The sequence below is a fragment of the Aquila chrysaetos genome, chromosome 25 (assembly GCF_900496995.4).
Source record: "Aquila chrysaetos chrysaetos chromosome 25, bAquChr1.4, whole genome shotgun sequence".
In the NCBI taxonomy this organism is placed as follows: domain Eukaryota; kingdom Metazoa; phylum Chordata; class Aves; order Accipitriformes; family Accipitridae; genus Aquila; species Aquila chrysaetos.
The window spans coordinates 25,965-53,696 of record NC_044028.1 but is presented as its reverse complement, the minus strand read 5'-3'; the positions used below and the strand labels follow the sequence as shown (position 1 = coordinate 53,696).

General features: G+C 44.4%; 1 protein-coding gene and 4 long non-coding RNA genes across 27 annotated transcripts in view; 3 read left to right on the top strand and 2 right to left on the bottom strand.

Annotated features, from left to right (window-relative positions):
• The window catches only part of UNKL (unk like zinc finger), a 63,352-nt gene extending 48,897 nt beyond the window's left edge, over positions 1-14,455 (top strand). For 18 of the 22 annotated variants that reach the window (XM_030002202.2, XM_030002210.2, XM_030002204.2 and 15 more), the window contains 5 exons: positions 255-347; positions 5,970-6,200; positions 6,866-7,068; positions 7,902-8,156; positions 10,423-14,455. In XM_030002202.2, the coding sequence (XP_029858062.1) occupies positions 255-347; positions 5,970-6,200; positions 6,866-7,068; positions 7,902-8,156; positions 10,423-10,578 (938 nt within the window). In that variant the 3' untranslated portion in view covers positions 10,579-14,455. Of the gene's footprint in view, positions 1-254; positions 348-5,969; positions 6,412-6,865; positions 7,069-7,901; positions 8,157-10,422 lie in introns of those variants that run through there. The other 4 variants (XM_030002199.2, XM_030002220.2, XM_041120182.1 and 1 more) reach the window with 3 other exon arrangements.
• Positions 5,950-16,725, bottom strand: LOC115335883. The gene is made up of 3 exons (XR_003921567.2): positions 16,419-16,725; positions 9,346-16,318; positions 5,950-6,143 (listed from the first exon to the last, which is right to left on the bottom strand). It is a non-coding gene; the product is annotated as an uncharacterized LOC115335883 (long non-coding RNA).
• The window catches only part of LOC121232608, a 27,669-nt gene continuing 15,512 nt past the window's right edge, over positions 15,576-27,732 (top strand). The window contains exon 1 of the long non-coding RNA XR_005931428.1: positions 15,576-15,587. This is a non-coding gene — a long non-coding RNA (uncharacterized LOC121232608). The remainder of the gene's footprint in view (positions 15,588-27,732) is intronic.
• Positions 16,697-20,977, top strand: LOC121232607. 2 transcript variants are annotated; one of them, XR_005931427.1, is made up of 4 exons: positions 16,697-16,708; positions 16,768-17,192; positions 17,865-18,189; positions 18,301-20,977. It is a non-coding gene; the product is annotated as an uncharacterized LOC121232607 (long non-coding RNA). The 2 variants fall into 2 exon arrangements; XR_005931426.1 differs by lacking the exons at positions 16,697-16,708; positions 16,768-17,192 and having other exon boundaries at positions 17,355-18,189; positions 18,301-19,929.
• Positions 22,108-23,354, bottom strand: LOC115335885. Its single transcript, XR_003921569.2, has 2 exons — positions 22,847-23,354; positions 22,108-22,343 (listed from the first exon to the last, which is right to left on the bottom strand). It is a non-coding gene; the product is annotated as an uncharacterized LOC115335885 (long non-coding RNA).

Genomic DNA, 27,732 nt, shown 5'->3' with positions numbered 1-27,732 from the left:
ATTACCCTCTGTTCACCTTACCAGCTTTAAGAGCTGTAATGGCATATATATGAAAGTTTTCCCTTTTACAAAATACAGAGGATATCCTTCACTGTGTGTCTGTAGTATGCTTAAGATTATGACCTAGATGCAAAAGAGTTCTATGATGGAAGCACTAACAAAAATAGTCAAATAAAGTTTCCTCATTTCAGCCATCATGATAGTTTTATGGATAATTCAAGGATAATTCATTGATACAATATTTTGTTTAACAGGTTCTGCTCTAGATTTGCATTTTAATGATGTGAACGTCGCGTCCATAGAGAGAGAATTAGAAGATCAAGAAGGCAGTGAGCTTGGATTAGCAAGTAAGAGGTCCAATTTGTAAAATTATACTAATTTAAAATATCTTTCTTTCTTACCTTTCTAAACTTTTATTCACCAAAATAGTTACAGACAGCAAAGACTTTGAAGAAGAGTCCTCAGTTTTGTTCCAGCTGTTTAACTTTGTGGCGTAAAGGGATTGCACCTCTATCAAACTGTCTGTATTTTGCAAGGGATCAGTCTGTTAAACGTTTTGGTTTGGGTTTTTTTTAACATGCTTAATGACTTCGGCCCATGGGCATAACAGTTGATGGAAGGACTCACATGCATTTACAGGAAGGCATTACACTTGAGCTTGACTGCCTGCATGTTGAGTGCTGCAAATGTCTGACAGCAGGCAGTATGTGCTGTGGGGATGGACAAGTACTTTCATGGTTAGGTGGTTGCTGAGAGGGGGAGCAGGGACAATTCTTGAGGAGAAGGAGCTAGCAACCTTTAGGACTTTAATACTTGCAAGTTAGGGACTTAATTGTTCTATAAATCTAACCTGGAAGGAGCAATTTAGTTGAAGGTCTGTTGGAAAGTATTCAGCCATTTGGCCTCTTCTGGGAAAGGACAGGAGAGGAAGACATAGCAAAGGAGAGCAGTGCAGGGAAGAGACAGCAGAGAGGAAGTATGAGGGGGGGGACATCAAGAAATTAAAATGCCACCTTTTCTTTGTGAAAGTAGAAAAGGGAAAATAATCGAGAGAAAAAACCCAGAATAATAGGAAGTGAAAACTGAGGAACTGTAATTTTGTTATCATATTCCTTTGAGAGTGATAGAGCAAGAGAACAGACAGGTTTTTATAGTACTTTCATTTATTTTCTGATACCTGTTTTGCTAACATTTCTTTGAAGGACGTCTACAGTGATTATTAAGTTGGTTGTGCATATGTGTTAAGCTTCAACTTGCGCAAACAAAACTGTATTCTTGGATGGCAAACGTGTTCCTCCTATGTCCTTCTTGCCCTGTGGCTCTAGATGCAAAGGGTAAAACAACTATAGCTATGCCCTAGTTTATTATTGCTGGCTGTTGCTCCAAGAAGAAAAGCTTGCACTTGGTGTCTATGCATTATGCAATTTATCTTCCTTTAAGATAATTATTACATCCTTAGCCCACTGGCTCTAAGAAATATACAGATATATTTGATGTTGTTGGAATATGTAAGCTGTCACTGGGATCGCAGTGGATAGGTGACGTGGTTTCAGCCCAGCCGGTAACAAAGGACCACACAGCTGCTCGCTCACTCTTCCCCGCCCCCCTCCGGTGGGATGGGGAGGAGAATTAGAAAGGAGAATAGAAAAAAAAAACGGAACCTCGAGGGTTGAGATAAGGACAATTTACTGGGACAACACAAAAAGAGAAGTTACAACAACAACAACAGCAACGGTACTAATAAAAGAAATATACAAAACAAGTGATGCACAGTGCAACTGCTCACCACCCGGAACCGATGCTCTGCCACTTCCCCCACTGAAAGCCGAGAGCCCACCCCCTAGCCCGCTCCCCATTTATATACTGAGCATGATGTCACATGGTATGGAATAGCTCCTTGGCTAGTTCAGGTCAGCTGTCCCGGCTGTGCCCCTTCCCAGGTTCCTGTGAAAATTAACTCTATCCCAGCTGAACCCAGGACAATAGGACAGTACCCGAGTATTACAGATTCAAGACTTTGTCGTAAGGCATGGAAATCGTTTTGACCCAAGTGAACATCAAGTGCCCTCACTCCCTCGGGAAAGCATATATTACAAGCAGCTGTAAACTGCTTCTTTTCAGAAATAACACAGATGTCCAGAGAGATTCTGCTTGAAACTTTTCCTCCTCTGGGTGCTTCCTTTGCAGTGAAAGTGGACAGTTCTAGGCAAGATCACTAATTTTATCACCCCAGTAGTGTGCGGATGCATGAAGCTTCAGAGCAAACAGAGAATTCAGGAAAGTCAATTGGTTTGAAATGGACTTTTTCACTTCATCAGCTCACTTGTTTGAAGGTGGGCAGAAGACGCCTCACATAAAGTGACTGGTGTCATGCTTCTGTCTTCAGATCTGAGGAGAGCATTTGGGGAGGCAATTTACAATTCATGTTCAGTGGTGGTGATGTTTTGGCATCAAGTAGATCTAGGCAGATTGTAGCAGTGGCTTCATTATTGATAGCAAGAGCTAGAAGAAACTAGTTCTGGATCACACTGATTAAGAAGTTTCTTAAACCAAATATGAATTTCTGAGATCTTGACAACAGTGCTACAAGTCCTAGTGCCCCTCCCACCTTGACTCTGTTTTCTCCCAAGGTGGTTCTTTGTTACTAGGGCTGTATGTGTGTGTTGTGGTTTAACCCCAGACAGCAAAAAAGCACCATGCAGCCGCTCACTCACTTCCCCCCCACCCAGTGGGATGGGGGGGAGAATCAGAAAAAAAGTAAAACTCGTGGGTTGAGATAAGAACAGTTTAATAGAACAGAGGAAAAAAAAAAAGAACTAATAATGATAACACTAATGAAATGACAATAGTAATAATGAAAGGATTGGAATAAACAAGTGATGCACAATGCAATTTCTCACCACTCGCCGACCGACACCCAGCTAGTCCCCAAGTGGCGATCCCTCCTCCCCCGCTCCCTCCAGTTTATATACTACATGTGACATCACATGGTATGGAATACCCCATTGGCCAGTTTGGGCCAGCTGCCCTGGCTGTGTCCCCTCCCAACTTCTTGTGCCCCTCCAGCCTTCTTGCTGGCTAGGCATGAGAAGTTGAAAAATCCTTGACTTAGTTTAAACATTACTTAGCAACAACTGAAAACATCAGTGTGTTATCAACATTCCTCTCATACCAACCTCAAAAACATAGCACTATGCCAGCTACTAGGAAGACAATTAACTCTATCCCAGCTGAAACCAGGACAGTGTGGTACCTGTATACTTAAGGTTATTAGGGGGTCCATACAGAATGATCCAAAATGTTACAGTCTCAATAGGTAATCATCTAGTTTTATGTAGATTCTCGTCAATAATATTAGTGGGAATATCTTCAGAGGTTTTAGGGCTTTCTATTTATTTTGGTTGATTGACTTCTTACAATTTTCTGTCCAGTGATGATGCTAAAAGATTGTTCCTTCACCAGAAGAGTTTATATGTTATCTATTAACATTTTCCATTATTGTTCATGATATTCCCCGTCATACAGACCTGGAAAGAAACTGATAATGTGTGTAGTTTCAAATTTATTTCTCTGCTAGTGATATCAGGCTCAACAGTTCTCCTGATGCTATAGTTTGTTTGGTATTTCATTTACTGCCTTGTTCTATGCTGCAGGAGTGATTATGCTTCATTGGAAGTACCATGAAGTATGGAACAGGAAGGAAATACTGTAACCAATTTTATTTGTATGTGGAGGATAGTTCATGCGGTGTAATAGGTTGAACTTGGTGGGTAGCCAGACGCTCATCCAGCTGCTCTCTTGCTCCCCCTTCTCAACAGGACAGAGGGAGAAAATACGATGAAAAAGCTCATGGGACAATATAAAGACAGGGAAATCACTTAACCAGTTGCTGTCATGGGCAAACCAGACTTGATTTGGGGAAAATTAATTTATTGCCAATTAAAATAGAGTTGGATGGTGAGAAACAAAGAGAAAAACTAAAACAACCCCCCACCACCTTTTTCCCAGGCTTGACTTCATTCCCAACTCTTCTACCTTTCCCTTCCTGTCCGGAGTGGCACAGGGGCATGGGGAATGGGGGGTAGCGATCAGCTCGTAACAGTAACTCTTTCCTGCTCCTTCCTCCTCACACTTGTCTCTGCTCCAGTGTGGGTCCTTTCCACAGGCTGCAGTTCCTGTCAGGACAACCTGCCCCAGTATGGGCTTTCCACAGGCTGGCTGCAGTTCCTTCAGGCAATATCCACCTGCTCTGACCTGGTCCTGTCCACAGCCTGCAGGGAAATTCCTGCTTGTACCATAGTCTCTTCCACGGGGTGCACAGAAATACCTGGTCCACCGTGGTCTCTTCCAAACCTTCCATGGGCTGCAGGGGAATCTCTGCTTCAGGGGAATCTCTGCTCTGGTGACTGAAGCACCTCTTCCCCTTCCTTCTTTCCTGACCTTGGTGTTCACAGGGCTGTTTCTCACACCTTTTGTTCCCTCCTCCTCTGCCTGTGTGGCATTTTTTTGCCCTTTTAAAAATACGTTCTCCCAGAGGCACCACCTGTGTGGCTGAAGGGCACAGCTGTGTCCTGCAGGGGGTCTGCTGGAACCAGCCATGTCCGGCACGGGGCAGCCCCTGGCCTTTCCTGGCCATCCCTGCAGCCCTGCCCGTCCGCTACCAAAACCTTGCCCCGTAAACTCAAGACATGCAGGCAGATTGTATTTGCCAAAACTCAACTGGATTTGAAGACTGCATTAAGAACCAGAAAAGAGATGGTTCTTCTGCTACCATTTCATACAGTGTTTGTTTGGGGGCTTTACTTTGGCTCTCGATTTTTAAGAGAATTCTTACTTGGCCAGATTTTTTAACTAAACTCCCTTTACTTTGCTGCTTCTTTGCTCCTCTTGCAAAGAGCAGTGTACATTTATTGTCTGGTATATTATGTATGTCTGTGGTTATATGTCTGTCCTGTATCTTCCTTATACAGTTGGGTCTTGAGGCTGACTGTCATAACGTTTGCTGAGTATTTCAAGATATAATTTTCAATGTCATTGTGGCAATGCAGCTTATAATGAGCATCCCTGTCCTTTTGTTTTGAAATACTTACAAAAGGAATGATGTTTTCTCTGATGACATGAATTCACCTGTTTTAAGCAAAACAAGAAAACTAGAATCATGACCCTTGCTTTAAGTATCATCATTTGACTGCTGTATTTTTTTTAAAGAAAAAGCGATGTCATTTTTAGTTGCTATTCAAACATATTGATGACTAAAATCTTCACAGTAAATATTGAACTGTTTCCTGACCAGGAAAATGCACTGCATCTGTGCGTGTTTATTTAAGTAATTGCATGCTTGAACATCCTTTTTTTAATACCTATTTTTTATTATTATCATTATTTTGGGAAATTATGAACAATGCATTTTGACTAAACGATTATTAATTTTTAATTTGTTTCACACTCAGTTTTCATAGAGAGTTAAGTACAGTTGACATTTAAAATCTACTGAACAGAAGTAAAAGTATGTAGAGGAAAGACATTGAGCTATGTCTGATTATTATGCTGTGTATGATTTTCAAGGTATGTAGTCTCACTTGCTTAACTCTATATATTAAAATAAAACCCAAATTTTTCTTAATCCTTTAAGTTTCAGTCAGTTTCTCCACTTGCATTAGTTGTTGGCTGTAAAAATGAGTAAGTTGAATAACTTGATCTGAAAAGTGTTTTCTCTTTCTTTGTAGCTGCAGATGAGGCCACTGCTGTATAAAGCTACAAATTCTGTTTTCAGGCACTTGGAAAACTACTTTCAAGTGTTCACTTTAAAAAATATTTTTGCAATAGGAGATAAATAAAGTTTTCTTTTTTAATGGAAGGTATTTGAATATATAATTTAATTTACATTTGATACATTTTTCAGAAAAATACTTACAGAGAGCTGTGTACTGCTTTGGAATTATTTTTTTTTCCCCCTAATGTATACATAGGTCAAAGATTACTGGGAGGTTCAGCACCTGTCAATATTCCAGGTTCTCTTGTTCGTTCCTCATCTTTACATTCATCATCATCCCTTTCGACCTCTCCACTCAGTTCTCTTTCACAATCGCTGTCTCAGTCTTTTGTTTCATCCACTACGGCTCCTCACCACCAGCAGCCTCAGCCTTTGAAGACAGAACATAGTATGTTAGGCACCTCAGCCTCTTCTCACAACTCATTAGGTAAGTAAGTTGAAGGCTGCACTTTGTGTATGGTAAGAGGGAACTCAATGGCAAGTAAGAAATGTTCAGTTCAAGGCTTTGCATGTTTCTTATGACTTAATCTGGACAACAAAGCCTAGCTATTGTAATTAATAACACTACTGATAATGGAGTTATATGTGTGGTATGTGGGAGGAAGTTCAAGGAGTGAACTTCTGTTCCTAGTGAAGGGGAAAAAAGAATTCTTGAAGAGGACATATTTACAGAGGCGTTTAAAAGGCATGAAATAGAGCAGTTGGCATACAGTCAGCAGGAATGCATTTTAGCTGCAGCATTTTGCTAAAGGAAAATACAAAACAGAGAAAGAGGAAGAATTAAAATTATGTATGAGCTGCTAGGAACAAAGCTTTTTGTATATGTGAATTCCCACTCTTCCTTCTCCTTTTTTGGACTGTACTGTCTTTTATTAAAAGCAGCAAGAAAAAACCCATGTGTTAAGTCTCCTGAATTGCTTTAAATACTGTAAACATTTTCCAGACTGTCACATTTCTGAGGGTAGTGAAATAATGAGTCTTGCAGATAAAAGTGTAAGTTTTACAATGTGGCACATGTGTTTTGTTCTGCATGTGAAACATTTTGCAGCAGTGTATGCAGAATTATTTTTTTTTTCTGCCTTCGTTTTACAGGTTTAAATGGTGTTACAGGGAGTATTTGGGACTTTGTAACTGGGAGTTTCTCTCCTAGTCCATCCCCAGTACTAAGCAGTGGCACTACCCCCTCAATAAGTTCAAATACCAGTGGGAACGAACTAACTCGAGTTAGACAAGAACTTGATGATGCCAAGACAAAACTAAAACAATGGGAAGAATCTTGGCAACAAGTAAAACAGGTATGCTAATTTATGGTAATATTAAATTATATATATATTTTTTAACAAACAAGCAGCTCCTACTGCTTTTCCTTTTTACATATCTTCTTATCCTTGGACCCAGAGTTTTATTACAGTCTTTCAAACGAATATTTTTTCCATCCTCAAAATGAGCTAGCAGCATAAAGGAAACTGAGCTTTTTAAAGAGCAATTAATTTTCTGAAAGTTAATCTGCCTCTCTGGACAGGGAGACTTACACATGTTCAGGATAGGGCTGAACAGCAACATATCTTGATGTTTAAGTAACTAAAGATGTACATTTCTTCCTGTACCACTTTCAGGTAATAAACACACAAAAAAGGTAGAGGCTTGCCAGCAGCTGTGGTTGTCTAGTGTACCTGGACAGTATCTAGCCATCTCAGCAGTCAAACTGATGTTGTTGATAACTGCCAGTCTAGTGCATTTTCTGTGGTCCTTTCCTTCCCCTCATGTTGCTTTCTCTGTGATGAGGAGTAGTTAAGTAGCTGTACTAAATTTGGTTGGTTTTGATGTCTCTTTACATTAAATTATGAATTTAACATTTGAAATGTGTTCCATTTATAGAGCTCCAAAAAGGCTTCTTGCTGTTTACAGACCAGTAACAGTGACATACCTAAAAATTACATTAAGACAAAACAAGAAGAGTTGTTAATTAGAAGGTAGGATAAGTAGGGAGAAGTGTTAAATTGACAGTGAATGCATTGTTATGTCTAAAATTAGAGATTGCCTGCATCTTTGAAGGCTTTTGAATTTGCTCTTCTGTTGTTAATTTAAAAAACCTATTTTGTATATTCTGGAAATCTCTTTCTCCCAGGCGTGTGATGCATGGCAGAAAGAGGCTCAAGAAGCAAAAGAACGTGCTAACATCGCAGATGCGGACAAACAACTCGCTCTTCAGAAGAAGGAGGAAGTGGAAAATAAATTAAAAAAGCTGAAGGCGCAGTTAGCTGCTTGTTTATCTACTACATTACCTTACACGAAAAACTATGGAGATATAGAAAAGATATCTTTGCCAAAGCTTCGTTCCTTACAAAATCGGCTGCACTTAGACTTAGAAACAATAGATGAGGTGAGTTTCTTCATCTGCGTAACTATTTTTGATTAACTGAAACTGGCAGCTCAATAACCTTCAATGACATATTTATGCCAGGTTTCACTTCAAAGAACAACACTGCTCTCAGTGTTAACTCTTTCTTTTCTGGAATAGAGGATGGTTCAGATTTCTCAACCTAATGGATTCTTCTAAGTTTTTGATCAGCTATCAGAACAAATTACAAGTGATCACAAGAATTCTTGGGGTGATTATAAAGAAGATTTAAAGCCAGCTTTTACTCCCAACGTTTTGGGCACTACCTAAATAAATAAAAATAGTTGCCCTCAATAAATGAAAATAATTACATGCTTTTCACTTGTTTAGAAGGTAGGTGGTGAAGTTCCCTGGTAGGAGTTTGTTTTGACAGAGAGGCAAGTACAGACTGGGAGCATAGAATCATTGACGTTAGAAGGGACCTCTGAAGATCATCCAGTCCAACCCACTGCTCAAAGCAGGGTCAACTTGAGCAGGTTGGTCAGGGCCTTGCCCAGTAGTGTTTTGAATATCTCCAAGGATGGAGAGTCTACCTCCTCTGAGGGCAACCTTTTCCAGTGTTTTGACCATCCTCACAGTAAGAAAAGTTTTTTCTTATGTCTTTGTGGAATTTTCTGTATTTTAGTTTGTGCCCTTTGCCTCTTCTTTCACTGGATACCACCGAGAAGAGTCTGTCCCTATCTGTTTTACATCCTCCCATCAGGTATTAATAAACACCAGTAAGATGCCATCTCTTGTCAAGGCTAAACAATCCCAGCTCTTTCAGCCTCTCCTCGTATGTCAGATGCTTCAGTCCCTTAATCACCTTAGTGGCATATTGCTGTATTTCACCTTCTCTCAAATCCAGACTCAGTTTCTGCCAAAATTTAGGATGCTCTTTCACTGCCAGATTGAGGGCATTTCTCAGGGCTTTCAAAGCTGGGAATAGCAGGTGCCACTCCTCTGAGCGCATCAAGGAAGATAATAGTGACCGTGCACTGCTCCAGGCACCATACTTCAAACCTTGCTGGACACAACTTTGTTTCACATTGCTTTCTCCCCTGAAATGTCAAAGGGCAATGACACCACATATGACACCAATTCTTGCTGGTTTGTTTTGGCTGTGACAGGACTGTCCAGACAAAAAAAAGATTTCCTTTCGCTACCAGGACAGTCTGCCATATTCTAGTACCTGTTTGAGTTCCACAGTGTCTTCTCTGTCTCAGTTCACCTCCTGTCCAGTGTTGTCTGTATCAGTATGAACTACAGCCTTGGAAAAAAAAGCCAGGCTCTCTTTAGAAGAGTTTAAAAGATAATTTAAGTCTTTGTCAATAAAGTAGGTGGACGAGGACGTGACTTGCTAGTTTCCAGGCTCCTGTTATCAAGTACATTTATAGGACTCTTGATTGGATTAGGGACCACTGTTGTTTTTCTCCTAAGGGATTTTAAAGAGGAGCAAAAGAGTCTTGGGTTCTCCTACCAAAAAAGTCATTACATCCTGGAATGGAAGTCATCTTGGCCAGGCTGGAGTGATCAGAACCATTACCACCTTTTCCAGCTCCTCAGTTTCTCATTTTTCCTTTACCATTGTGGCCTCTTCTCACCTAGCTCTTCCTTCCAAGAGAAAGTTGCCATCTTAGGCAGTGCCACACATAGCATTCTTGGTTCTTCTCTTAGTCCGAACCATGTCTTGCTCTTCAAAAATTAACACGCATCAAAAAGCAACTAGCTTTTCAGTTCTTCCTGTTCCTTAATAGGGTTGATATGCCTTATGACATGGAGACATTTATTTGCAGTTGTAACATACTCCCCAAAGTCTGTATCAGTAGCTTTATGCAAAGTATCGCACATTTGGGATGCTTCCATTTTGTCCTAATGCGAACATCTCCCATGGCATGAGAAAATGTAATGGTGGTTTGAAGTGGCAAAATGAGTGAGTATATGACCATGAAAAAGGCTCATTTCCTGGTTTTTTTTTTGGTTTTGCTTGTTTGCATCTCTCATCCCAATGATGCAGGAAAATTTCAGTCCAGAGGTTCAATCCTAGATACTTTCCTTTCCAAAAGCACCTATATTCCTCCAGCTGCTACTTTAAAGGTTGCGCATGCTCTGATCTTAATGACCCTCAGTTCAGCTATCTATCATACAAAAACATTGTCCTTTGTGTTGTTAAATTAGAAGTTTATTCAGGACAGCTAAGTGTAAAGCTGCTAGAATGCAACTGTATACTTTGGAATCATTTTTACTGAGTGCAATAATCTTTTTACAGGTGATTTTTCAGCTTCAGTCAAAGAAGTGTATCGTGTGTCAGGAAGGTGATCGTAGCATTATCCTGAATCCATGTCAACATTATGTACTTTGTGATCACTGTGCAGCTGCACAAGAAGAATGTCCCTGCTGCAAGAAAAAAAAAAATCTGTGGTAGCATACAGGCATAGTACTCGTATCATGTTCATGAATTAAATAATTTTATGGTTTTGTATTTTGTATAAGAATTATATCACTCATAATTAATCCATTTAATAGTGCTAGATTGATTTCCATTTTGATGTGAGAAACTTAGTTGCTTTAAGATAGGGAATAAGGTTTGCTCACCTTTACATATCAGCTTCAGTCATTTGATAAGGTTCTGTAGTCTTGAGGTTCGTTCATTCCCCCGCAATCTCATTGCAGCCTTTTCTGACTTCCACTTACATTCCCAGTGCACAAGCTACTTAGGTTCATTTGCACTGTAATCACTTTGTATAAATCTTACCATAATGCCTGAATGAAGTGTTTATACCTGTTATTTTCATTAACAGAAGTTGGATACATAGATACAGTAACTACACACTCCACAGTACAAATGGTTCCTTTGCCATCTCTGTTGTGTGTAGAACACCAGAGCCAGTATTTTGGAATTGGTCTAACACTATGTCTACTTGGATGTTTGAAAAACTCTGATTAATATAAATATAAAAGCACTTTTTAATTATTGTGTTTTGTTAGAAGATCTGTTGTAAATTGCTTCAAGCTGCTTTCTAGGTCTTACGTTTATTTTTTAATATGCAATAATATGACGTGTTATATGTGTACTGTGAATTTAAAAGATTTCACATGGTTTTACTGTTAAATCACAATATGATTAAATAGAAATGACAACTTAGCTAGTTTTTTTACAATTTATAAGTTAACTGCATACTGTAGTATTTATAAATGTACCAGCAGAGACAAAACGAGTGAGGCACATACGCTTTCATCATATTCAAAGACATGTTTTCAATTTGAGAAACAGATCAGTTTTAGTAAACAACTGTGCATTTGCATATTTCCCTCAGTTTGGGTGTTTGTAGTCTAAGTTTTTGTGCATCTAACCTGTGTGGTACTCATCGGGAACAGCTATGATATATATAATATTACCAAGTGCCTATGCCCAATATCCTATAAAATGGCAGAAGACATAAAAAAAGAATTTTGCAAATAATTTCTATTGCTTAATTTTGTATTGAACAATTTGACAATAACTAGAATATGTCTCTTGCTTTTATAAATATTTAAAACCACACTTTTTTCAGTAATGAAGTAATGCATGTTTGAAAGAAACTACAAAATTATTTAAGTATGTAATCAGGCAGTGACACTTTGACACAGTGATTCTTTTAAAAGGTGGTAATATCTTACTTCATCCTGGTAGTTGGGAACATGCAGTTCAGGAGGAGAAGTTAGTTAATTACTGCATGTTAACACTGTATATTTTTACTTTTCTTACATGGAATAATTGCCTGCATTACTTGTTTTACTGTTAAATTCAGGTGTGACACTAGTACAACTTAGATTGAAATGACCTACTACTGTGTTACATGATTTCTATCTCAGTATTACTGTATTTAGTACAAAAAGTGCGTTCACATAGGCAGCAAAGAGTTAATCTATTTAAAGTTCAGTCATGCTAAAACAAAAAACAAGATGTATACTTAAATTATTATTGTCAAGATGGAGCTTTTATAACTGTGTCAGCATTAAATAAAGGGCCCAAGCCAATAGTACTGAAATCACTATCTCCTTTGGGTTTTAGCGTTCTTTGTACAAAGGCTTGAGTTAGCAAAAAATCATTACACGTTTTCCGTGAGAACTAAATGTACAGGCTTGTCACTGCAGGAACATTGGAGACCTTTTGGGAAGGGAGAAGTAGGATAAAATATTAAATACATTTCTACTTGATTCTGTTTCAAAATTTTGTCTGAAGATCACTTTAAAGACCAAAGTTGGGTTTAATAATGTGATTTTGTTGACTTTAACACAGTTTCTCTAAAATGTTTGTACTGAGAAAAGTATAAAATTGGACTGTATTTGCATTTTCCAAAACACTTTTCTGTCCTAAAATAAGATATTGCCATTTTAAAGGTGTAGCCAGCTTTGGACTTCTAAAAAAAGGAACTTGGATCACCAAGTTTGGGTGTAGGTATTAAGGTGTTTTTTGCATCTCTGCAGTCTATGACAAAGACTGATTTTTGAACCTTAACAGCATTTTGGACTAAAGCAAACTTAGTTATGTAAGGGTTTTGTTTTTTCAAACAGTGAGCAAATCAAAGAATAATATGTAATTATAGTTTGAAATTATGTTACATATTTTTCAAACAAGCATTTCTTTTGGACTCCAGTCTACTATATTTATCTAGTGTGGAACAGCATTCTGCAACCATTGTGCTCACAAAAACATTCAGAAATATCTTAGTGAAAATTTTTGCTTTGGTATTTTAGAAGGAACCAGCTTCGGGCCACGTTGTGCTGCCCATATGCAGCTATGTGACATTTGTTACCCACGAGATATGGAAGCGTGGTTTTGTGCTGTCTTGTCAAAGTTTATAGTTCTTCATGTGTATTTTAGTGCATTTGCCTATGTCCTAGGGCTATTTTGTGGTCCCTTTTTTTGGTACTAACAGGCGATTTTCCTAATGTCATGACACCAACAAAAAAGGAATGTTAACAGCACTTGCAGTGTGAATCATCACATTGACATTCATAGTTTTTGTGTGCTGCATTTTTAGAGGAAATTAACTAATATATTTAGTCTGTTGCTTTTTAAAGTTGTATGTTTTGTGTTTTACAATGATGAATCTTGAAAATAATTATGTGTGTCCTGTAGTAATATCAGTACTGAAAATTTTGCAGGTGTTCCCTGTAAGTTTCTTTGGTGCTGAAATACAGACACATTTAAAAACTGTCAACAAACCATTTTGTGGAGAAGGAAAAAACACATACCCAAGAAACATACCTATATGTGAAATTCTCAGACTGGACGGCTTGCTATAATTATAGACGAATCCTTAGGTAATCACTTGAACCATGCATCATCATAACATAGCAGTCATATGAAAATAATACAGTTGTTCTTCACAAAATTCTTTTTGTGAGGAATTACAAGCAAAGTTTTCTGTATCTTATTAAGCAAGTCAACTGCAAAAACAAATAAGTATGCACTTTTACACCACTACTTTAAAATGGAGGATAATAAAATAAATGCAGTTGACTAGAGATGACTATTTGGAAGAAGTCAGAAGTGAAACCTGACCTTTGTAAGTATTCGTCCTTGTACTATATACATTATCTAGAAACTGGATACATTAAAATTATATTTTAGCGAGACTACAATATGGTAATTTGCTGAATTCACAAAATACATAAAAGCAAACTAAATATATTTTCAAGATTCATTTTGGTATTTGACAAAGTTCTGTGTTAATTTATGTAAGAATATAATTTTAAATGTGAATGCCATTATGTTGTCACAATTATTTTAGCCTGGGGAATAATAGATTAAAAATGTGATTTCTCAGGGTTTTTACAGTTAGGAGCTGTAATTTAACCAGAAGTATGCTAATTACAGATACATCCCAAGCTGCACGTTACAGGCTTATTAGTCTTCTTTGAATAGCAGATTATTAAAGACATACTTGTTTTGTTCTATATTGCCATTCAGAGTATCCTAGTATTAAATATAGGTAGTAATATTATTACTGTCACACTATGCTTGTGTAACTGTGGTCATCATCAGACCCTAAATAAATACGGAATTTTTAGTCAATTTATGGAAGCCGTTAATGTTTTGAGTGTACAGACAGAAATGATTTTGTGAATGAAATTGTTCTTAATACAAAACATATTATTTATAATGCATACTCATTTACTTGTAGTGAACTGTTTAAAATTGTTAACACTTGTTAAAACTTTTCTACACTATAGCGTTTATGCAATGGTTTACAGAAGTCATGGAATTATTTTTATTACCAACATGAAAATAAAATTTTGATCTTTATTTCTGAGCTATACTGTGTTTAGAGACTCAAAAATTTACAGATATGTTTTCCTCTGCAAGCCAATTATGGCATTCCTAATAATTTCAGGGTTTCAACCACTGGGATTGGCATTTACTCTTTCAGTGGAGAAAGAGGTCTAACTGATACAAAGAAACTGATTCAGCACAGTGGTCTACTAACCACTTTTCCATTCCATTCTTCTCTGTACCACATGTCCTAAGAACATACAAAATGTCCTACTGGGCTGGAGCTATCGTTGTAAGTCTATACTGGTATTCTGTCCCTAACAGGGGCAACAGGAGATGCAGTTTAGGAGGAGCACGTAAGTCTCACCTCTTTCCGCAGTCCATGCCTCTCATACCACCGCCAGTGTTAGCGGATGTTAGAAACTGCAGCCTATTCAGGCTCGCCTTATACGAGATGGTAGCTTTGTACCTTTCCAACTCAAAACTTTGACCTTCATAAGATGCAGAGAATGTGACAGCATACAGTACTGAGGATGTGGATTCACCAAGGTTTTCTGGAGCTTTTTGTCGTCATCTGTATCCCTCCTGGTAATGCCCAGGACTTTTTCAGACTCCACACCCCACACCCCTGCCCGCAGCCACTGCACATCTGGCAAGGCAAGTAAATTAAAGTTGGTTACTAAAAAGTCTCAGCTTACATGCTGTCCTTGCATGAGAAATTCAATAATGAAGGTGAGGATAGAGTGGTGGGAGCAATCCGAACAAGGTGGAAGGGAAATACAGACACACACAGAGTCTTACATGGTGACTTATTCCCAAGTAGACTAGGTAATAAAGCTGTAGAGACGCATGCCTTACAGTCTTCCACTTGGCTTCCCATACACCCCAAGGCCTTGCACTTGCCCTGCAGAAACAACCTTTTTCACCTAGTTACGACATTGTGTTCCCAGTTTGCTTTCTGATGTCCTCAGATTTTGAGGACATTTTGAGGCACCTTGCAGCCTCTATTTGCATTTTGGTGTGCCCCAGAATCCTCAGTGCACATTCTGGGTTGCCCCTGAGCCCTCCATGTGCCTTCTGGTGAGCCTCAGGGTCCTGTTTGTCCTGCAGTGGGCAACAAAATTCTCCGTTCAGCTTTCTCCCCTTTCCCACAGTTTTCTGGGTGCTTTTTGGTGTTCTCCACTGTGAGAGACTGAAAGAGTTAATGTCTCAAGCATTGTGGTGGGGCAAGTTCTGCTTAACGACGAACCCTGCATAACAATGAACCCGGCATAACAACGAACCGCAGGTGAGAAGCCGATCAGCACAGACCAGCACAGGACGTCTGCGGCAGAAGGCGGAGGGCGTCCGTGTCCCGATACGCTGAGCAGGGCAGCTCACCCTGTGCGGCCAAGGACCAAACAACGGTCACGCCTGCAGGGAGGAAGAAGTTACTCCTCAAACGACCCCCCAAGCCCACCGACCCATTTCCTGAAGGTTCTGAAAGCACAAACCGCGCATGACAGCTAATTAGCCTAATGAGTCCGAGTGCCCGCCCGACGGAGGGGCAAGGAGATTGATGAAAGGACGCAAACAGAAGCCCCGCGCGCGCCTTCTGGAACTGGACCTTTAGACTGGAGCAACGCTGGGCCCAGGGGCGGTGAGATCTTTCTCTTTTCATTTCCTCTTCCTCTCTCCTTTTTCATAATCCCTACACCTCATCCCTTTAGACATAAACCGCTGACCAAGTCTGGGACTAGGAGCGGATCCAGCCGTCCCACGGCACTTCTCGGAGGAGTCTAGAAAGCAGAGGGGGTCCGCTCTGAACCTCGTGACTCAACGGGAGGGCTCTCCTTATTCCCTGAATTGAGGTATATGGTTACCATGGGTTACACGGGTCGCTGAGATAGTTTCATGGCAGTTCCTGTAGAGAGAAACCCCGCCACCTACTGTTAACGCCTTCGAAGTTCAGTTTGCTTCTGCCATGAATAAAATGTTTAACTGATCGTTTGGTGTCGTTTCACCTTAATTTAGCCCGAGGGAATTCCAAACGCAACACGACTCCCTGGTCTGTCCAGCCCGGGTCGTGACATCCACCATCAGCTCTTTTCCTTTTGGTTTGCCCCAGGGCCCTCCTTTGCCTTTCTATGCCCCAGGAAGGGGGCCTGCAGACCATCGCCCTAGGAGCCGACCGACCGAGCAACCATTCCCCGCCGGACCGACGAGCGCGGCGCCAGGACAGACTGTCGAGGTGTCCCAGGGGCATCGAGGCCCCGAGCGCGGAGCCGCGCTGGGGGCTCGGCGGAGATTCCGGGTGCGTCGGCGCGGGGAGGCAGAGGGGGAGGGAAACGGTGTCCCCGCGGGGTCAGGAAGCAGGGCAGACTGCCTCCCGCGGCATGCCGGGAGCTGTAGTCCTGGGGCACGGAGCTTCCGGTCGGCCATGGTGCCTCCCGGGGCATGCCGGGAGACGTAGTCTTCGGGCGCCGGGCGGCCGGGCTGTGTTTGCCAGTGCATGCCGGGAGCTGTAGTTTTCGCGGACTCGGCTGCCGGGCAGCAGCGTTGCTCTCCGGCGCGTACGGCGCGGCGCGAGGTGTAGTTTTGTTGCCGGTTTCGTGTGGTTTTTTGCGGGCTTCCTGCTCCGCCCGCTCCCCGACTAGTGTCCGAAGCGCGGTCCTGCGCGTGGGGCGCCGCGCATGCGCGGAGGTGCCGCTGCGGTCCACGCTGCTGTCCTCTGGTAGCGGCAATGCGATGCCGCAGTGCCCGCGGGCTGGTGCCGCCGCGCTCGCTGCTGCCTCCCGGTAAGGAAACGCCGCTGCCGACGCACGTGCGCGGTGTCGGCGGACGCTGGGCGCGCAAAGCGCGGAACTGCAGCGCCGGTGCCGCTTCCGCTGCTGCTGCAGCACCGCAGTGTGCCAGGCGCGATCTCCGGCGGTGGGTGAGGGCCAGGACCACCGGTGAGGCGAGTGATCCCCTCCGGCTGGGGCGGGGGGTGCCTCCTGCCCGCTGGCCGCCCGGGGGTGGCGGGACGGGAAGCTGCGAATCGGCTGGTGCGGCAGGCTCCCGGTCCGCCGGAGGCGAGCCGGGCCAGGGCAGCGCCGGGGAGTTCCCCGAGAGCCGGTAGAAGGGAAGAGGGGACGGAGGCGCGCACCCCCCAGGCGCGGCCAGCGGGCGCCTCCCCGAGTCGCCAGAGCTCCCCCAGCGCCTCCCCCGGCCCCGCTCGGCCCGTGCGGCTGCCCCCAGCTCCAGCCCCTCCCCTGAAGCCTGTGCTGTGGCCGCAGGCAGCCCCCGAGCCCTGTCGTGAGGGCAGCAAGCCGGCCCTGCGGTGTTCTCGAGTCTCCCTCAACGTGGGTGCCGCTAGCAGCGGCGCGGGGAACGAGCAGCGTCTGCGGAAGCCCCTGCGGAAGGAGGGGGCTCCGGCCAGGGTCGAGCTATGGTAATAACGGTCACTGCTGCCTCTTTCCTTCTCCCAGAGGCCACGCTGTGGGTGCAGTTGTCCGTTCGTCCCCTGGGGATGCCGTTGACTGCAGCAGCCTCAGGCTTGTGTGGGCTGTCTCTGCCAGGCCTCCCTCTCCTCGCAGCGTGGGAGCAAAAAGGGGCAGGCGGAACACTTACTGGCTGTGGACAGGAGCTGCTGAAGCTGGAGAGGCGACAGAATGGTAAAGCTGCTGAAGAATAAAATAACGAGGATCCGGCCAGCAGCTGCAGACAGGAGATAGCCTGCCTCTCCAGGTGAGGATGGATCCTTCTTAGTGTAGTCCTTAGCAGATCCGATCACCAACGTGCACAGCAGGGTCTGTATGTGTAACCAAAAGCACAGTACAGCCATGTAGTGTGTGTGCATGTGAGGCTGTGTTTCTAGGAAGCCTCATATTGTAAGAGCTGTAAGACACCAATCTATTCTCTTAGGTGGATGACAGTAAAGTGACTGCAGCTACAGAGGAGGAAGGGAGAGGGAGAGAGAGACAGACATGTCTGAACTGTCAAATTCTCCCAGCAGCTCCAAGAGCGGGAGGTACAGTGAGTCCTGGACCCCTGGGGCTGTGTCACCCCTCTTCTGCAGCCCAGTCCCTCCCTGCCCCCACCTTCTCTTTCTCTCACTGCTTTAATTTTTTTGTTTTTTCTTCTTGCACCTGTCCCTCTCTTGTTCTCTAAGTCCCCCTCTTTCTCTGTTGTTTTGCCTCTCTGTTTTCTTCTTCTCTCTGCACTTCTGTCCTGTCCCATCCCTCTTTTTTCTTATCCTGTCTCTGGCCTGCAGCCCATCACTACTTTGTCTTTCTCCATCTACCTGTCTGTCTTCTCATCCCAATCTTGTTAATTCCTCCCTGTCTGCCCTGTAGCCCTTCACAATTCCCGCTGCTCTCACCTGTCTGACGCTGTGTCTCTATTTTTAAATTCCTTTCTCTGCCCTGTATTCTAGATACACTTTTACTTTCTTAGATTCTCTTGTTCCAGGTCCCTGTCTCTGTGTTTTAACTTCTTCCCTCACTGTCCCATAGCCCATTTTTGTCTTTATCATTCTCTCTCTCTCTGGCTCCCTGTCCCTATTCTTTATTTCCCCTCTCTCTCCCCTTTAGATCACCTCACTGTCCCCTTTTTAAATTCTTCCTTCTGCCCTGTGGCTCATCACTAATCTTTGTTTTTCTCCATCTCTCTGTCTGGTACCCTATCCCTTTTTATTAGTTCTTCTTCTCTGTCCTGTAGCCCACTGCTATTTCCCCCCCTGCCCCGCCTCTCTCTGTCTTCCTTTCCCTACTTTTCAATCCCCCCTCTCTGCCCTGTAGCCGATCACTGTTGTAGTGAGTTTGTGTGGCAAGCTGGGGCAGGGGAGTGGGCAGGGGCTGCAGGGGTGGGTTCTGTGAGAAGACACCAGGACTTGCCCCCATGTTGGGCACAGCTATTTCCAGCTCCAAGATGGAGCTGCTGCTGGTCAAAGCTGAGCCAACCAGCAACGCTGGTAGCACCTCTGTGATATTTAAGAAGGGCTAAAAAAATGCTGTGCAGAAGCTGTCAGTCCTGCAGATGCTAAGGTCAGTGAAGAAGGAAAAGGAGGAGGTGATCCAGGTCCTAAAGCAGATTCCCCTGCAGCCTGCAGTGAAGACCATGGTGACACAGGCTGTCCCCCTGCAACCCATGGAGGTCCATGGCGGAGCAGATATGCACCCTGCAGCCAATGGAGGACCCCTCGCCAGAGCAGGCAGATGCACCCGAAGGAGGCTTTGACGCTGTGGAGAGGAGCCCATGCTGGAGCAGGTTTTCTGGCAGGACCTGCGGCCCCATGGGAGTGACACCACGCTGGAACAGAAGAAGAGCATGAAGGAAGAAGGAGCAGCAGAGACAACTTGTGATGAACTGACTGCAACCCCCCCGCTCCCTCTCCCCCTGTGCTGCTCGGCAGGAGGATGTAGAGAAAGAATTCAGCAGTGAAGATGAGCCCAGGAAAAAAAGAGAGGGGTGGGGGGAAGGTGTTTTTTAGGTTTGTTCGTATTTCTCGTTATTGTACTCTGATTTTGACTGACGATAAATTAATTTCCCCAAGTCGAGTCTGTTTTGCCTGTGACAGTAATTGGTGAGTGATCTCTTTGTCCTTATCTTGACCCACAAGCTTTTTTGTTGTATTTTCTACCCTCCTGTCTTGTTGAGGAGGGGGAATGATAGAGTAGCTTGGTGGACACTCATCAGCCAGCCAAGGTCAACCCACCACAGCTTCCTTCTATCAGGCTCCCTGTCCCTATTTTTAAAATCTTCCCTATGTTTCTTGTATGTCATCACTTTTGAAACTTCCTACCTCTCCATCCCTATTTAAATTCTTGCATGTTTCTTAAACCCAGTGGCTTTTTAAATTTTCTTGCTACTTTTCCCTCTCTGTCTCCCTGACCTTATTTTAGTTTCTCATCTGTGTTTCTTGTACCCTGTTGCTTTTCAAATTTCGTTCTTACGTCTCCCTCTATGCAGCTCCATGTACCTACTTTTTGATTCTTGTACCCTGTTGCTTTCAAAATTTTCTTTCTATGTTTCCTTCTATCCATCTCCCTGTCTCTAGTTCTTAACTCTTCCCTCTCTGTCCTGTACCCTGTCACTTCTTACATTTTCTTTCTACATCTCCCTCTTTCTATCTCCCTGTGCCTATTTGTTAGTTCTTGCCTATGTTTCTTGTATGCTGTTGCTTTTTGAAATTTTTCTCTCTACCTGGCTCCCTGTTTCTGTTTTCTAGTTCTTGCTGTTTCTTCTCCCGTATCACTTGAGAATGTTTCCCTGTCCCTTGTCCTGTCTTTATCTTGTTGTCCTGCCAGTCCCTTCCCCTTCTCTCCCCCGCTTCCTATTATTTATTCCTCCATCTCCATCCCTGTTTTTCTGCTCAGTCTCTCTGCTCTTCTCCCTCTACACCATTTTCCTGCTTCTTGTCCCCCTCTTGTTCCGAGCATCCAATTTCCTGGCTCCGTCTTGCACGTCTGTGTCCCTCTGTCCTTCCTCCTGCTTTTCTCTTCCCTTTTATCCCCCCATCCTGCTGCCTTTGGGCACTGAGCCTTGTAGCCAACTCATTGCCAGGATTTCTTATATGCATTAATAAATAAATTTTTCCTGCCTTCTCTGTGTCCCTGTATGTGGGTAGGTGCAGGGGCAGGGATGATGTGCTGTGGGGCTTTGGCAATTGCCCCTGTTCCTGATGGGCTCCAGCTGGGGCTGGGATGGCCCCAGGTGTGGCCAGTGAGGCTGAGGATGGGGCTGGCCCTACTGTGTGAAGGGGCTCCAGCTGTAAAGGGGGCTGCCTGGGCAGGGGAACTGGCTGGTAGGTGCCTGCAGTGAGGAATGGCCAGTCCCTGTGGCAAGGAAGGATCCCTCTGAGCTGTCCCTGGCCGCTGTTGGCTACACACGTGAGCCGCCATGTATCAAGGAAGCCTTGGGGATCAGGAGCATTGAGGCGTCCACTGTGTGCTGCCGAGTGGGTGAGGGTCAGGCAGCCGGCACTGGGGAGGAGGAAGGGGCAGAGGCAGAGAGAGCAGCATCGGGGCGGTGAAGGTCTCCTGCCGGCACCAGGAGCTGTGGTGAGTCGCACATTCTCTCCTCTACATCCTGGCCCACCTCTGCCTCCCTTCCTCCATCTCCCTTTCTGCCTGCCCACCTATGTGTATAGCTCCTCAAAACTTGTTATTCTTCTGTCAACTCTGGCCAGTACCCTGTTGCCTTTTAAATTTTTATTATGGCTCTCTCTAACCAGCTTCTTCTCCCTGTTTTTTATTTTTTCTGCACCACCTTGTACCCCATTACTTTTAAAATTTAATTTCTATGTCTTCCCCTTTCTGTCTCCCTGACCCTATATTTTAATTCCTCACTCTCTGTCCTGTACTCAGTTGCTTGAGACTGGCTGGGCATTGGTCAGTTGGTGGTGAGCAATTGTTTTCATTTGCTGTTTTGTTTTTTTTTTTTCCTCTTACAACTTTTTTAAAAAATGTCTTTTTAATTATTAAACTTTTTATATCAACCCATGAGTTTCTCACATTTACCCTCCTGATTCTCCCCCTATCCCACTGTGGGGGAGTAAGTGAGCAGCTGTATGGTACTTAGTTGCCAGCCAGGGTTAAACCACGATGCTACATCTACTTTTATGAAGCTGCCTATTGCTATTTTTTAATTATTTCCTGTCTGTCGTTGCTTTGAAAATTTGCTTCTATGCCTACTTTCATCCAGTTCACTGTCTTTATTTTTTTTTTTTTCCTCTCTGTCCTGTGCCCCTGTGTCACTTTTAAATTTCCTTTATATTTCTCAGTTTTAGTTCACTGTGGCTATTTTTTAAATTTTTTTCTGTCCTGTACCCAATCACTTCTTAAATTTTCCTTCTATGTCTACTTCTATCGAGCTGTGTATCACTGTTTTTTAATTCTTTCCTCACTATTGTGTACCCCATTGCTTTTTACTTTTTCTTTCTATGTCTACTTTAACCTGTTCACTGTCTTGAAACGGGGAGCCAAAGGAACCTTAGTAGATATAGTAGATATATGGATGTAGATAAGAACTGTTTAATAATTATCTAGCTTATAATGAAGTTAAAGAAATTTCAATAGAGGTAGACGTGGCCCAAGAGGATGAGAAGTGGTGCTTAACGTTTGCATTGTTGGCCCAAGGGGATGAGAAGTGATGCTTAATGTTTGCATTGTTGAGGCTGGCTGGGGCAGGAGATAGTCCCTGATAAGAAGCAGCAGTCCACCCCAAAAACCAGCCAAGACTGGCCTTGTGACTTTTGGAACTAATTTTAATATGAAGCGGGGATAGATCATGCCTATGTATAGGCGTATTGTGAAACTTCATGTATATGTAACACTTGACTGTATAAATTTGAAGCGAACTGCCAAGTCAGGTGCGCACGACTTTGGTGGGACTACCCCCCCGTGCTGCCCAGCGCTGAATAAACATACCTACTTTACAGTCTCACTGATTGTGGCGTCCGTTTCCGCACGTCAGTCTTTAAGTTATTCCTGTCTGTCATGTAGCCCATCACCTTTTAAATTTTCTTCCTATGTCTGTTTGTTTAGTTAGCTGTCCCCATTTTTTAATTCTTTTGTCTCTGTCATGTACCCTGTTGTGCTGGTTTTGGCTGGGATAGAGTTAATTTTCTTCCCAGTAGCTAGTATGGGGCTACGTTTTGGATTTGTGCTGAAAGCAGTGTTGATAACACAGGGATGTTTTTGTTATTGCTGAGCAGTGCTTGCACAGAGTCAAGGGCTGTTCAGCTTCTCACCCTGCCCTACCAGCGAGCAGGCTGGGGCTGAACAAGGAGCCGGGAGGGGACACAGCTGGGACAGCTGACCCCAACTGACCCAAGGGCTGTTCCAGACCATATGATGTCATGCTCAGCATATAAAGCTGGGGGAAGGAGAAGGAAGGGGGGACATTCAGAGCGATGGCATTTGTCTTCCCACATAACCGTTAAACATGATGGAGCCCTGCTTTCCTGGAGATGGTTGAACACCCGCCTGCTGATGGGAAGCGGGGAATGAATTCCTTGTCTTGCCTTGCTTGTGCACGTGGCTTTTGCTTTGCCTATTAAACTGTCTTTATCTCAACCTGTGAGTTTTACTTTTTTTCTGATTTTTCTCCCCCATCCTGCTGCAGGGGGCCAGCGAGCAAGCGGCTGGGTGGTGCTTAGTTGCCAGCTGGGGTTAAACCATGACACCTGTCACTTTTTTCAAATTTGCTTTCTATGCCTAGTTTAACCTATTCACTGTCTTTGTTTTTTAATTGTAGAATTGGACTGTAAATACTGACACAGCTGAATGTACGTGGAGTCAGTAATGGACCAAATGAAACAATAAAAATAAAATGAAAAAAAGGCAGGTAATTAGGTCTCCTTGTGAGAATCACAGTACTAATAGCAATCGCAAAGGCAAGTGCAGAGCAAAGCATGAGTGTTTAGTGCCCATAGGTAAACTTAGCTGTTTAAGTAAGTGAAAGTGTTCGTTAGAATTAGGCATCTAAGGGAGAGTTGTAGATGCCTCGAGGTAAATGTAGCTGCGGATGGGTTAATAGAAAAGGTGCGCATTACTGGCTCTAGTAATTGCACAACTTTGAAATTGGCTCTGTAGCTATGTAACTTTGAAATGGGCTCGGGCGCGGTGCGGCGCCGAAATGGGCTCGGGCGCGGTGCGGCGCCGAAATGGGCTCGGTTACTGGATAATATGTGTATAATATGTGGGTTTTTTCATTCTGTATCTCACTCTTCCTGTTCTTCTCTTTCTCTGACCCTTTGTGGTGCTCCCTAATCTTTTTATTCATGTCTTCTATCTCTCTGCAGGGGTCCTAATACCTCTCTTTCTCCAACCTCCTGTGTTTCTCACAGTCTCTTTCTCTCTCTTGTCATTATTCTCATCTGTCACTTTGTCTTACTTCCTGTCCCATAGTATCATGTTGTATTTGTTTTTCCTGCTTTTTTCTCCATCTGTCCAGATCCCTGTTCCTGTTTTCTTCTATTGCTGTTCCTCTGCCCTGCTTCCTCTTGCTATCTTTTCTGTATTCCTCTCTGTTCCATTCTCTCTTCCATCCTTTCTAACTGTATCCCTCTGTCCAGCTAGCTGTCCCTTCTCTCTCTTTTCTCTCTTCCTCCATCTCTCTCTCACTGCCTATCAATCACAGGTTTTTTTTTTTTCCTCCAGTGCTGTCCTGCTCTCTGTCCCTTTTTTCTAACACTCATTCTGTCATGCTCCCTGTGTCTTTTTTTTAACTTCTCCATCTCTGTTCTGCAGCCTATCACTATTTTTTTCCTCTTCCATCCCTCTGTCCTTCTTCCAGTCCTTGTCTCTCTCTCCCTTTGTTCTTCCTCCTTTCCTTGTTTGCTTTCTTGCTACATCTCTGTTCTGCTCCCTAGAATAGAATCAGATCGAATCAAATCAAATTATGAAATTTGGAAAAGACCTCTAAGATCAAGTCCAACCATCAACCCAACACTACCATGCCCACTAAATCATGCCCACCAAATGCCAGATCTACGTGCTTTTTGAACATCTCCAGGGATAGTGACTCTATCACTACCCTGGGCAGCCTGTTCCAATGCCTGACAACCCTCTCAGTAAAGAAATTTTTTCTGATATCCAATCTAAACCTCCCTGGCGCAACTTCAGGCCATTTTTTCTTGTCCTATCTCTAGTTACTTGATAGAAAAGACCAGCACCCACTTCGCTACAACCCCCCTTTAGGTAGTTGTGGAGAGCAATAACGTCTCCCTTCAGCCTCCTTTTCTCCAGACTAAACCACCCCAGCTCCCTCAGCCGCTCCTCATAAGACTTATGCTCCAGGCCCCTCACCAACTTGGTTGCCCTTCTCTGGACACGTTCCAGCACCTCAACGTCTTTCCTGTAGCGAGGGGCCCAAAACTGAACGCAGTACTTGAGGTGCGGCCTCACCAGTGCCGAACACAGGGGAACAATTGCTTTTCTGCTCCTGCTGGCCACACTGTTTCTGGCTCATAATCAGCAGGCTGTCAACTAGCACCCCCAGGTCTTTTTCCACCGGGCAGCTTTTCAGCCGGTCTTCCCCAAGCCCTTAGCGCTGCACGGGGTTGTTGCAACTGAAGCATGGGAACGGGTACTTGGCATTGTTGAACATCATGCAATTAGCCTTGGCCCATTGATCTAGCCTGTCCCGATCCCTCTGTAGAGCCTTCCTACCCTCCAGCAGATCAGCCCTCTCTCGCAGCTTGGTGTTGTCTGCAAATTTACTGAGGGTACACTCAAGCCCCTCATCTAGATCATTGATGATAAAAATACTAAAGAGAACTGGCCCCAAAACTGAGCCCTGGGGAACACCACTTGTGACAGTTACTCAACGAGATTTAACTCTGTTCACCACAACTGTCTGGGCTCAGTGATCCAGCTAGTTTTTTTACCCAGCAAAGAGTACACCTGTCTAAGCCATGAGCTGCCAGCTTCTCAAGGAGTATGCCATGAGAGACAGTGTCAAAGGCCTTGCTGAAGTCAAAGTAGATAACATCCGCAGCCTTTCCCTAATCCCCTAGGCGGATCACCTGGTCATAGAAGGAGATCAGGTTGGTTAAGCAGGACCTGCTTTTCATGAACCCATGCTGGCTGGGCCCGATCCCCTGGTTGTCCCACACATGCCATGTGAGCGCACTCAAGATGAACCGCTCCATAATCTTCCCTGGTACCAAGGTCAGGCTGACAGGCCTGTAGTTCCCCTCTCCATTTTTCTGTCCTGTTCCCTCTGCAGTTTTTTTTGTTTTCTGATGTCTGTCCTGTTCCTTGTCACTATCTTTTCTCACTCTGTTTCTGTCCTGCTCTGTGTCTTTTAATTTCCCTCTCTGCGCCTGTACGTGCTGCTCTGTGTCCCTGCCTTCCTATCTCTCGTCTTCCTACTTTCTCTCTCTATCCCTTTGTCTTGCTCGCTGTTGCTGTTTATTTTTTGTCATTCTGGATCTCACTGTCCCCGTCCTCCTTCCTGTTCATCTCTTACTCTCTCTGACCCTTTGTGCTGCTTCCTGCCCCTTTTTTATTCACCCTCCCTCTCTCTGCAGAGCTCCTGATACTTCTCTCTCTAAATTCCCCAACCCCCTGTGCTTCTCGCGGTCTCTGGCTCTCTCTCTGGGGCGCGCGCTCTCGTTGTCATTGTTCTTGTCTGTCGCTCTGTCTTGCTTCCTGTCCCGTCGTTTCTCGCTGTATCCCTTTGTCCCGATCCCTGCTTGTATTCTATTCCTCTCTGTCCTGAGGACCGTCCCAGTTTTTTACCTGCGTCCTGCCGCTGTCCTGATTTGTTTTTCTCTGCCATGTTCCCTGTCCCTCTTTCTGTCTCTTTTCCTCTGTCCCTGCTGCTTATTTCTCCATCTCTGTCCAGACCCCTGTCCCTTCCCCCCCGCCCCGCCCTGCAGTCCCTCTGCCTTGCTTTCTTTCGCTCCCTTTTCTGTCTGTCTCTCTCTGCCCTGTTCCCTCTCCCGTCCTTTCTGACTGTGTCCCCCTGTCCAGCTAGCTGTCTCTTCTTTCTTTTTTCTGTTCCTCAGTACTTTTTTCTTTTCCCGTATCTCTCTCCCACTGCCCATCGCAGTTGGTTTTTTCCCCTCCGATGCTGGCCTGCTCTTTGTCCCTTTTGTCTCTCTCTGTCCTTCCGTCGTGCTCCCTGTGTCTATTTAATCCCTTCATCTCTGTCCTGCAGCCCGTCGCTATTTTTTTTTTTTTTTTCTTCCGTCCCTTTGTCCTGCTCCCCGTCCTTGTCTCTCTTTCCCTTGGTTCTGCCTCCCGTCTTTTTTTCCTTTCTTTCTCCATCTCTCTGTCCTGCTCCCTATCCCTCGCGCGCGCTCTCTGTTTCTGCATCCTTCTCCTTGCCTTTCCCCACGTTCTCTGTCTTGTTCCCTCTTTGGTTTTCTTGTTTTTCTGGGTGGCTGGGCCCGGCTACCCGCGGGGGTGCTTCGGCTCGGGGGTTTGGGGTGGGGGCCTGGCCGTGCCGGCGATGGCGGGGAAATAAAGCCTGAAAGGGCAATTGCGAAGCGACGCCCTGCCTGTGCTGGGGCTGCCCCGCAGAGGTGTGGGGCCGGGCCCTCCGCAGGTCGCGGGCACACCCCGAAACTGCGCGTGGGGCCCCGGGGATGCGGGGCTGTGGGGTGGCTACGCTCGGCGTCGCCCGTGGGCGCTGCAGGGTCAGAAATGGAGAACAAGTTTTCTGTTCCCGGGGCTTGACGACAGGCTCGCGCGGCTGATTTTGGGGCTCGGAAACAGACCGAGCTGCGCGGCTTTGGGCCCAGAAACAGAGGTCCAGCCCTGCGTTTTTGGGCCTTGAGAACAGGCTCGGCAGCTGGGGTTTTTGGCTCCCAAACGGGCCCCAAGTCCGCTGGCGTGGGGGCCA